Raw genomic sequence first — 12341 nt, forward strand, 5'->3', positions numbered from 1 at the left:
ATTCAATCCAATTTTCAAGTCATCAGTCAAAATATTTTCGATTTCATATTTACTGTGTTTGTTGATTGTGAGACTAAGCACTAATATTTTCTTGAATAGACTGGAGAATTCATTTCAATCATGTCTTCGATAGGCCATACTGAATAGGTTGTCTTTGAATTTTTGCAACAACAAAAATTGACATGCCGGGTGGGACACCTAAATTATGTTCTTTTGTGTGTTTTACCACAAATTTTTACTATTCAGACTCTTTTTTTCTAAAAAAATATTACATCAAACAATTACTTTTATTTTTTTATATTATTATTGATGGTAATTTCAACAATAAAAAGTAAAATTTAAAAATATATTTCAAACTTGAATAGTGAAGCATGGAACTACAAAGTTTCAAGCGATGAACAAAGAGTTCAAGAAAATGTAAAATAACAGTAAATACAGATGACCCTCAATGAGATTGTTGAAATTTTGTATGATTGAAGATGTCCGTTCTTTCTCATTTGAGTTGCTAATATACGCATCAATCTCAACTGTCCAGAACCACTTCCACGTCGGTTACCAATCCGAATAGTCCAAAACCACTTTCACGTCGGTTACCAATCCGAATAGTCCAAAACCACTTCCATGTCGGTTATCACTTTGAACTGTCCAAAACCGCTTCCTCGGCGGTTACCACTCAGAACCGTCCAAAACCGCTTCCACGCAGGTTACTACTCTGAACCGTTCAAAACCATTTCCACGTTGGTGACTTTTGTAACCAACCACCCCAAGGCCCAAGCTCGGATAAGTCTATTGTCTGTAGATAAACATATTTGTTAAACATATTTGTTAACAAAATTGGAGAGTTTGGAAGTGCACTTGCTATTAGAGCTGTATCTACATCTTTACCAGGTATGTATTATGAAATTTATCATTTAATTATATTTTTAAATATACTTGTTATAAAATGTTGCATTATTAATAATTTTTTATTTATTTTTAATAGCTGACTGGTGGAATATGTACGGTGATGAAGCTCCTAATTTAAGAAAAATTGCATTAAAAGTTTTGAGTCAAACTTGCACATCATCGGGTTGTGAGCGGAATTGGAGTACGTGGGCTTTGATCCATACTAAACTTCGGAATAGATTAGCTATTGAGAAACTGCATAAGCTAGTCTATGTCCACTACAACATGCGTCTTCGGGTAAAAAATTTTATGCAAAGGACAGACACAGACGATTTTTATGACCCAATTGATTTGAATCATATTTTTGATGAAAATGATATTTTAGATGAATGGGTTAGAGAAAATGAATCTCCACTTATTCGTGATAGTGATTTGAATTGGTTGGATGAGGCTATTGAAGAAAGTGGAGATCGAGGTCAAAGTGAGCATAATGATCATGACAGTGATATGCTTTTATCTCAATTTATAGTTGATGGAAAAAAGAAGGCGAAAGAGAAAAAATCAGAAAACAAAAATACGGCCAAGAAAAAAAAAGCAATCATATTGGAATCTTCATCTTCATCGACTAATGGTGAAGATAAGAATAATAACAATGATGATGATGATGATGATGATGATGATGATGATGATGATGGTGGTGGTGGTGGTGGTGGTGGTGGTGGTGGTAGTGGGAGCTACAGGGATAGCCGATACTCAAGTGATATGGGATGGGCTCAAGGAAATGAAAATTATTATGCTACCCAAGACACTGATCATGGATATCGTCCTGGTATAGAAGCTCAAAGAGATTTTCTAAATAGTTTAACAGAATTTTCAAGTGAAGCCGATGCTTCAAATTTTTCAGATACTAGGAGATATTCTGGAGTTCACGAACATATGCAAGACTTGAATATAGGTTATTCCTATGGAGATTCTTCTCATAGCTCGAGTAATAGATTGGGGAGACAGGAGTGGGACCAACCAAATGCATATCATAATCCCTATTACTCAGGATACGGTTTATCTAATCTACCCAGACATCTTCAGGATTCAGCCAATCTTCCTATATTTGGATCCAACCAACCAGTTGGAACATATTACGGAGGGATTACATCTGGTTCGGGTAGTATTGATGATCGTAGACAAAATTATGGTTCATCAAGCAGAAGCAATGATAATAGAGAATATCGAGGTTTTGATGTATATGGAAGGGGTTCATTCAGAGAAAATCAATATGGTTCGAACATCTCTCCTTATCCAAGCAATATGAATCCAGAACAAGGATATTCGTAATATAATCGATCAGCAGATGAAAATGATTTTGAACCTCCACGACATTCCACATGGTATTGAATAGTAAGTATAAATATTTAGTATAAACGTAGTTTGAACATTTTATAAAATTTTATTTGTATTTTTTTTCTAATTATTTTTATTTATATAATGCAGATGATAAAGATGAAATCTTGACATTGACGGACACAAGGTACATCATTTTGTTATTAAAATAAATTTATTAGTATAATGACAATATGCAAAACATAAAATTTAGCATTTACATTTATATATATATATATATCCGCTAATTTAGTTGAAATATTATTCATTTTAAATTTTGATCTATTATAAATTATAATATATTTTTTCAATAATATATATTTTTAAATTAATTATATTTATAATTTGATGTATTTTAATTAATTATTTATTATTTTTTTGAAAAAATATAAATTTTATATAAAAAAATCATATAGGCCGATATTTGACCGATACGCCGCGACCGATACGCCGCGACGTATCTGGAACGGTAAAGGCCGATCCGCGACGCCGATCCGCGACGGCGAACCATGTTCCTCATGCTTAGATCACAAATATAAATATATTGATCAAAATTAATGGAACTAATTAAGCTAATAAAACAGAAAGTCTTGGCTTGGCTGTTTACTTTTGATGCAGAACTGGCCCAGATTTCATACATCTTATGTACACTCGAGGCTTGGACCAGTGGCGCGCCAAGGCTGCCGCTGAAGTGCCTTTGGATATATATATAGATATATATATATATATTTATAAATAAACGAATATCATTTCCATGAATATAAAAGCTTAAGGATACTTTTAAAATGAAGTCATTCATATATAGATGTTAAATACCCAAATTTACATGGACATCATCATCCACCTTCACATAAAACTCAGCATCCCATCTTTTCACTGCAGTTGAAAAGAATGATTTTGTCTTGGTCGATAGTTCATGATATCCTTCAACATGGTCCTGAAAGATAGTACAATATCATAACTCAATACCCAAGAAAAAGTGGTAACCAGCTAGCTAGCTACTATAAATATATCTGATATGAGCAATGTATGAATCTTACAAGCCTAAGGAAGTCTTTATGTTGGGATTCCTCATAATCGATGGCTTTGTCCAAAATGTTGTTCGAAGTTGCACTGACATACATATTATTATGACATGTTCTTTTTTCAAGGATGATGATTGAACACGGTTTTTACAAACAAAATTCCTTTCATAATGAGTGAACCAAAATGAAAGAGATGAGCTCAGAGTTACATAAAGAGTTAAAATTACATTATCCAAGTACTCATTTCTTCTCCAAGACAAATTGTTGGCAATGGCCTAAATCTTCGGAAATAAAAAATGTTTAGTGCACACAATTAGATAAACCTAACAACAACCACATTATATATATATATATATATATACTTGTGGCCAATCATGAATCGAACGATGATTCCCTTTTCTTGCTCAAGTTGTAACAGTCTTCTGCCTAATCAAATTAAACATAGCAGAGAAGAAAAGAGAAGCAAATTCGAATAATAAGGAGAATCAAAATTTTGAGACGAATGAAAAAATATGTGGCTAATAGACATCGCTTCAAATTATACCACGAGAGACCCTCACTTAATCCTATAAAGTTCGCACCCGTTGCCGATTTTGATGTTCAGAATTGATGCGAGACGAAGTCTAGCTCAAAGACTATAAAGAAAAACATTTGGAAGACAACCCGAACCATTTAATAGCTTTCTTTAATTCTAATTGTTTTTTTTTATTTAATTGCTAATAATACTTTTAACGATTTTGTTTGGTTTGGTGCAGATCTTTTGAAAAATAATTGTTGATTCTTGGCGAAGGCACGACCGACTTTTCCTAATAAAAAAACCTAGACCAAGAGATGACTTTTAGTCATAGTCATGACTAATTGGCACATAGCATATTGGTCTTTTCATCCAATCTTTCTTACCCAACCAACAATCTTTTTTACCCAACCAATTTATGACCATAACTAAATACTACCTACCTATGACCGTGCCTCTTCTCTTTCCTATCCAATTTTAACCCTAAATCCTGCAAATAAATAAATAATTTTAAATCTCTCTCCCTCTCTCACTCTTTCTCTTCTTTTTCTACCCCTCCTGTGCTTCGGTCTCAACTTCTTCCTCCCCTCATCAGTCATCGCCTATCAGACCAGCCGCCCTCCGCCGAACCAGATGCCACCTGCTCTTCTTCTCTGATACCCCAGCGACGCGCCTGTTCCGAACCAGACCACCGCGATCCCTCCCCAGCCCTGCGCCCAGATCTTCTTCCCCTCCCCCTCCGCCGCAGTGGAACGCCCTCCGTCCAGCCCAGCGACGTCAATCCTCTGCCCAGATTCCATCGCGCTGGACGCCTCTGTCGATCCTCCATCCGCGCAGCAGACCGCCGATCGCCCTCCCGCCTGCCCTAGCGTCGACACTGCGGTCCTTCTCTTCTTCTTCGAGCGAACCGAACCAGCCACCAGCGCCGCCAGTTAGCCGCAGCGACTATTCGCCGATCGTGTTCCCTTCGTCAGCCACGCCGCCACGCCCAGGTGCACGACTTGCTCCGCCGGCGATCTTGACATCCGGAAACTCCACCACCGATACTACCCTAATATTATTCTTCCATCCCTACATTCTAATATTATTCTTCCATCCATACGACTTGCTCCGCCGGCGATCTTGAATTCAAGCAAGGGTGATTTTTTTTTTTTTTTTTAGTCTGTGAATCTATGTTCGTAGTAATTGAAATTTTAGCATTGAAAAGTAAAATCCTGATTGGTGAATTTCAATTGTCTCAATCTAATCTGTGTGGACTTCTATGTTAATGTTATATTGGGGAATTGTTGATTTGAATTGATATTATAAGGGAAGTAAGCATTACATATTGCGAAGTTAGCCTTTTCCTTGGAATTGATTTTTGGGTATTATGTGGTTTTGTGTGGTCAATTTGATATTAGTCTTTCGCATTACAATCAAGTTTGTCTTCCGCATATTTTTAGATTAGTGTGTAGTGAGTCAAATGGTTTGTGTGATGGGTTTGTCAAGCATGACTAATGACATTTGATTGATGATTTGTTGAGTCAAGTCGACGTTTGAATCATGTGAGATTTGAGCTTATGTTTCAAAAGTTACATTAGAAAATAAATTGCATATATTCAAACTTTTGGAAATTTCTTTCATGTGCGATTTGTAGTGCTCAATTAGACGACTTAGAACTTGAGTGATTATGCAGGTTGAAATTGCAAATATCAAGTCTTGCGTTTTGAAAATGATAAGGGCATTAGGTAACCCCAATAAGCCTGCACAATATATTCCCCTAGTTAACTCATTTGAGCCTTCTTAGCCTATTTTTTCTTTTATAATAAATTGTCTATTAGCCTCGTACCCTTCTTTTGATTAAGCCTTCTCCGATTGAACCCTATGTTATAAAGTATTACTTTAAGTCTATGTTGTGATGCACTTTATTTCTTCGGCACTAGTTAGAAATGAAAATTAGGTATGAATAAGTCTTAGTATGCAGGAATGGTCACAGGTAGTGAACGTGTATATATATATATATATATATATATAAAGGCCAAAGCCAAAAAAAATTCAAAAAAAAAATATAAAAGAAAAGATAAATAAATAAACAAAACAAAAAGAGAAAAAGAAAAAAAAATAGTCATCTTAATGAAGTATTTTTATTTAATTTTGTTATTGAAGTTTGAATAGTGAATAGAGTAAGGATTTCATTGTTTATGCCGATTTGTTTTTCATATGCTAGCATTGTGTTCTTTTCTACATTGTTAGCCGTTGTTTATCCTTATTTTCCTACCCCTTATCATAAGCCCCGTTACAATCCTTATTGAGAGTCCATTTTTGATTATTTATGTTAGATTAGAATATTTAAGTAAGAGAGATTTAATTTTTACTCAATTCCTTCAGAGAGCATGTGCGAATACACTTTATCTTGTGATGTTGACTTGACTTGATGTGTTGGATTTCGGATTGTATTGGTTGTGTTGGATTCTCTTCTCGTATTGAGTCGCCTGTGATTTCTTTGGCTTATTTCGAATCTATGCTTGAGGGCAAGCATGATCTAGGTGTGGGGAGATTTGATAGTTAGAAATTGCATGCGTTAAATGTTCATGTTATATGCGATATTCGATTGATGTTGATTGGATTCTGCCTAATTTCGGTGCGTATTGTTTATTTCCGACATGCAAGAAAGAAAAGACAAATTTGGTGAATCTGAAAAAGAAAATAAAAGAAAAAAATCAGCATTGGACAATCTGAAGTCCACGCAGATTGAGACAATTGAAATTCACCAATCAGGATTTTACTTTTCAATACTAGAATTTCAATTGCTACGAACATAGATTCACAGACTGCACAAAAGAAAATCACCCTTCCTTGAATTCATGCTAAGGCAAATTATCCCTAAAATTGGAGGTATTAGAATGTAGGGATGGAAGAATAGTACCACATTAGGGTAGCATCGGTGGTGGAGTTTCCGGATGTCAAGATCGCCGGCGGAGCAAGTCGTGCACCTGGGCGTGGCGGCGTGGCTGACGAAAGGAACACGATCGGCGAATAGTCGTGGCGGCTAACTGGCGGCGCTGGTGGCTGGTTCGGTTCTCTCTCGAAGAAGAGAAAGACCGCAATGTCGACGCTAGAGCAGGGCGGAGGGCGATTGGCGGTCTGCTGCGTGGATGGAGGATCGACGGAGGCGTCTAGCGCGATGGAATCTGAGCAGAGGATTGACGTCGCTGGGCTTTACGGAGAGCGTTCCGGTGCGGCGGAGGGGGTGGGGAAGAAGATCTGGGCGCAGGGCTGGGGAGGGATCGCGGTGGTCTGGTTCGGAACAGACGGCGTCGCTGGGGTATCAGAGAAGAAGAGCAGGTGGCATCTGGTTCGGCGGAGGGCGGCTGGTCTGATCGGCGATGACTGAGGAGGGGAGGGAGAGAAAGAGAGAGGGGGAGATATTTAAAATTATTTATTTATTTGGAGGATTTAGGGTTAAAATTGGGTGTGATAGGTAATGTTTAGTCATGGTCATAAATTGGTTGGGTAAGAAAGATTGGGTGAAAAAAACAACATGCGAGGTGCCAATTAGTCATGACCATGACTAAAAGTCATCTCTTAGTCTAGTTTTTTTTTATTGGGAAAAGTCCCTTCGCCAAGAATCAACAATTATTTTCCAAAAGATCTCCACCGAACCAAGCAAAATCATCAAAAAATTATTAGCAATTAAATAAATAAAAAAATAATTAGAATTATGACAAAAAATTAAATAAAAAGAGAGGATCACATGCAGAAAGGGGGAGAACGGCAGAGCAGATACGCACAAGAGCATGACTATGACTAAAAGTCATCTCTTAGTCTAGTTTTTTTTATTGGGAAAAGTCGGTCGTGCCTTCGCCAAGAATCAACAATTATTTTCCAAAAGATCTCCACAAAACCAAGCAAAATCATCAAAATGATTATTAGCAATTAAATAAATAAATAAAAAACAATTAGAATTAGGACAAAATAATTATGACAAAAAATTAAATAAAAAGAGAGGATCACACGCAGAAAGGGGTAGAACGACCAGAGCAGATACGCACAAGAGCAAGAGACTGGCAAACTCATAGATTGCGCATGAGCAAATCGACAAAGAAGATTTTCCCTCCCACTATGACTTTATTTTTCTCTATTGTTCTTTGTTATTTGATTATGGAGTAGATACTTTTCTGGTTTGAGGGATGATAATGTTTTGGTTCTTATGTTTTGGAGATTCTTGACTTTCTTTATAAAAGTTCTTTTTAATTATCAACATTTGTCTATTTTTAAAAATAACATTTGTGATTGTAAGATTGATTTGATATTTTGGTCTCAATATTTAAATTAGTCTGATAATCTAAAGTCAATTCAGGTAGGATATTCGTAATTGTATTCGCGCTTGAATATGTGACAATCGGGTTGAATAGTCCCTTCCCGGGGGTTAGGCAATCAAATCTAATTTCTACTCTTAGGTAGTTGTAGACACTAAAAATATATGTCTAAAATCAATTAAATATCATGTATTTTGGAAGAAAATAAAATTTCAATAAAATAATATATGATATTTAATTATGCACATAAGTTAGTTTTTGTACAATAAATATCAACCATAAGGCAAAAATATGCTTAAAATGGAAGATATCGTACAAATATTACGTGCATAAATAGAGCCATAATAAATTTGGCAGCAAAATAAATTAATCTTGTCAATAAATGAAGTACATAAATTAATATCTTCCGAATAAGGACAATGATATAAACATCTTGACGAGAAAGGAAGGTGCACAATCAAATCCGTCGAGAATGGAAAGGAGCATCTGATGGAAAATGAAAGATTATAAAATCTTCCTATTGACCAATCAAAACGTGCCACGTGGCACCATTAAAAAAGGAAGCCGAAGCCACCCATCCCTCTAAATAGGAGTCATGGTTAGTTCATTTGAGACACCAAAGTTGCATCGAGGATTCAAGCAAATGGGTAAGTCTCTAGACTCTCTCTGTATTGTTCTTCATGTTTTTCGTGTCCTTCGAAGCGTTCTTCGCCGAAAGTCACTAATTTGGACAAATGATCCAATATTGGTTGACAAATCGATGAATTTAACGTTTTTCGTCGTATGTCCAAGCCGGATGAAGGATCAAAGCTCTCAAAGCCGTCGAGGAATTCGTCAAAGCCAAGGGAAGGTCTTCAAAGTTCTTCTCAAAACTTCGAGGTGTTCATCGCGTTCTTCATAAAAGGCGCAAACTCGGCCCTTTTCGATCCAAAAGTCAAAGGGACACGCCGCCAAAAGCGTTACGGAGCACCAAATCTACCTCCTCAAAGATCAAAGTTGCGGATCGTCGAAAGAAGACATCAAATCCAAAGCCGACGATCGAATCGCCCACCCGGAGACCGAAGCTCTCCAAAAGGCGGAAAAGGCAAACCAAAGATCAAAGTTGCGGATCGTCTAAAGAAGACATCAAATCCAAAGCCGACGATCGAATCGCCCACGCGGAGACCAAAGTCCTCCATAAGCGGCAAATCCAAAGCAAAGGTCAAAGTCGCGGATCGTCTAAAGAAGACAACAAATCCAAAGACGATGATCAAATCGCGAACACGGAGACCAAAGTCCTCCAAAAGCGACAAAGCCAATGCAAAGGTCAAAGTCGCGGATCGTCTAAAGAAGACAACAAATCCAAAGACGATGATCAAATCGCGAACACGGAGACCAAAGTCCTCCAAAAGCGGCAAAGCCAAAGCAAAGATCAAAGCCTCGGATCGTCTAAAGAAGACAACAAATCCAAAGCCGATGATCAAATCGCTTATGCGGAGACCAAAGTCCTCCAAAAGGCAGCAAAGCCAAATCAAATATTAAAGTCTCGGATCGTCTAAAAAAAAGACATCAAATCCAAAGCCGACGATCAAATCGTCCGCACGGAGACCAAAGCTCTCCAAAAGCAGGCAAAGTCAAACTGAAACCAAACCTCTTCGGATCAAAGAAGCCATCGAAAACTAAATTGGAAAACAAATCGACCCAGAAGGAGAATCAAATGACCCATTTAGAGAATAGGACCTGCTTTAAATTCAAATCAAATATAATTTGTACAAATTTTTGTGTTTATTAAAAATAACACAATTTTTTGTCCACTAGTGATTGTTTTGAATTGGATTTTTCTAGATTAGAATACGATTAGACAATATTTCCTATGGGAGTAGCTAGATTTATTAGCTTAATTAGGGATAGTTAACGGTCATACCTTAATTACCTACACTGTAAGAAAAAATTGGTTGTCAGATCTTGTTGATAACTATAACCAATTTATTGATACTTTAATAAAAATTAACTTTATTGAATTAATGATAAAACACAAGTGTCATAACTACATCATCCCTTGAGCCAGACATCCCTTTGATAGCTAGTTCTCCGTTAATTTAATTGTTTTGTTATCTTCATTAGTTAATAAAAGAAAATTCCCCTTTTTTACTTACTGTGAAAGAGTGAATCACACAATCCCTGTGGAGACGATCCCTTCTTCTGTATTACATTACATTGTGATCACAGAATATGTGAAATATTTGATTAACCGCGCAACAGGTAAGACATTATTGATTTTTTATATTATTTATTTATTTTTATTAATATAATGTTCTAATATGAATTTTATAATTTTTAAAATGTAATTTTTATGATAAGTAAAGATAAGTAATTGTTATTAAGTATGAATGAAAAATATAACTTTACACTGATACAAATTTTTTTTAATAAAATATCTTTTATTTTATGCATTTTTAATAAAATACAATAGTATATAATACTATTTTGAAAACACAAGTATTATGCATTTAGAAATATCATTATATATTTAATATTACTATAATTTAAAAATATTGTTGTTATGTACAAAAAATAATAATAATGATAATGGTAGCAGGATCTTAAAGAAGAATGATCGGCCGATACAGAGGTCGGACAGGACAAGGTCAGGCACGGAAGATCGGACGTAATAAGGTCAGACACGGAGGTCGGACAGGACAAGATCGGGCACAGAGATCGGACGTGATAAGGTCAGCAAAGAAGAAGTATCGGCAGACGCGGAGGTCTGTCAAGACGAAGGTCGGGCAAAGAAGAAGTATCGGCAAATGCGGAGGTCTGTCAAGACGAAGGTCGGGCAAAGAAGAAGTATCGGCAGATGCGGAGGTCTGTCAAGATGAAGGTCGGGCAAAGAAGAAGTATCGGCAGATGCGGAGGTCTGTCAAGAGGATAGTCTGTTGAACCAGTTGTCCATCTAAGGAGATAAGGCAAACAGAGCTGGTCGGTTGGTTCGTTGTCGGATGATTCGCTGTCGGTTGGTTCGCCATCGGTTGGTTCGCAGTCGGTTGGTCCGCCGTCGGTTGGTTCGCTGTCGGTTGGTTCGCCATCGGTTGGTCTGCCGTCGGTTGGTTCGCTGTCGGATGGTTTGTAGTCGGTTGGGCCGATCGGATGGTCCATAGTCGGTTGGACCGCGGTCGGACCAAATGAGGTCGGACGGAGGACGGCTGATACGGAGGTTGGTCTAAAGAGGAAGTCGGGCGAAGAAGGACGGCTGATACGGCGGTCGGTCGAAAGAGGAAGTCGGGCGAAGAAGGACGGTTATTACGCAGGTCGGACCAAGTGAGGTCGGGCGAAGAAGAATGAGACGGACGATACGAGGTCGGACAAGAGACCAGATGGTGGTCGCTTGGTGGGGCGGCCAAGGATTCGTTTGGTCTAGCGATCAGTTAGTCTCTGAATTGGTCGGTTGGGTTATGCGGTTGGTGAGACGGTTAAAGACACGTGTCAATGAAGGAGGAATTGGTGGGCGGTTGCTGTAACCAACCAGACGACGGTTCTGAAACGTTTTCTTGAAGGAATATTTAAGGATTTGGATTTATTCTTGAAAGGCATCTTCAATCGACATCAAATTCAAAAGAATTGCCGTTGGGGATCACCACTTAATTTTTCAGTCTCTAGTTTTATTTTTCTATTTTATTTATGTATCCTACAATGTCTAGATTCTTAATCTCAAGCATTTATTTTATCAAATTCGAAGATAATTTCTATTTTCAAATTTTACTTTTTATTGTTGAAAAATTGCATCAACAATTGCGAATAGACATGATTTATGGATTTATTTATTTATTTATTATTATTATTTTTTAATGAGATTGATTCGGAATAGCTTTACATTTGACAAAATAAAAATAAAGATTCTATTTTTGTTTTTATTTATTGCATTATCTCGTGTCGTGTCGCGTATCCTTTGAAGCTCAGCCTTTTCCGAAAGATGGAAGATCGCAGTCGATAAATCCAATGCAAGCAAGCGGGGAATGGGACTCCCGTTGGAATGCCTAAGAAAGTAAAGGTAAAAGGTCAACCCCTCAGTCAGTCAGTCTTGTTGTATAGATTGAATTGATGATCAACATTCAACACAACCAAGAGCCATAGGATCAGCACCAGACGATCCTACTTCCTACTTACTGTGCGACAAGAACATAACATATATAGTTGAGACTTGAGAAGCTAAACCTGAAAAGATGAAACAGAGTTACACCCCACATTTGCCAGGTAAATGGTTTG

General features: G+C 37.2%; 1 protein-coding gene across 1 annotated transcript; it reads left to right on the forward strand.

The window, feature by feature from the left end:
- Positions 1–1647: 1647 nt before the first annotated feature.
- LOC127265987 (stress protein DDR48-like) lies at positions 1648–2217 on the forward strand. Its single transcript, XM_051296050.1, has one exon. It carries the CDS (start codon positions 1648–1650, stop codon positions 2215–2217), a length of 570 nt encoding a protein of 189 aa, XP_051152007.1.
- The last annotated feature ends 10124 nt before the right edge of the window (positions 2218–12341 follow it).

Source organism: Andrographis paniculata, unplaced genomic scaffold (genome assembly GCF_009805555.1).
Source record: "Andrographis paniculata isolate CXL003 unplaced genomic scaffold, ASM980555v1 Contig74END, whole genome shotgun sequence".
In the NCBI taxonomy this organism is placed as follows: domain Eukaryota; kingdom Viridiplantae; phylum Streptophyta; class Magnoliopsida; order Lamiales; family Acanthaceae; genus Andrographis; species Andrographis paniculata.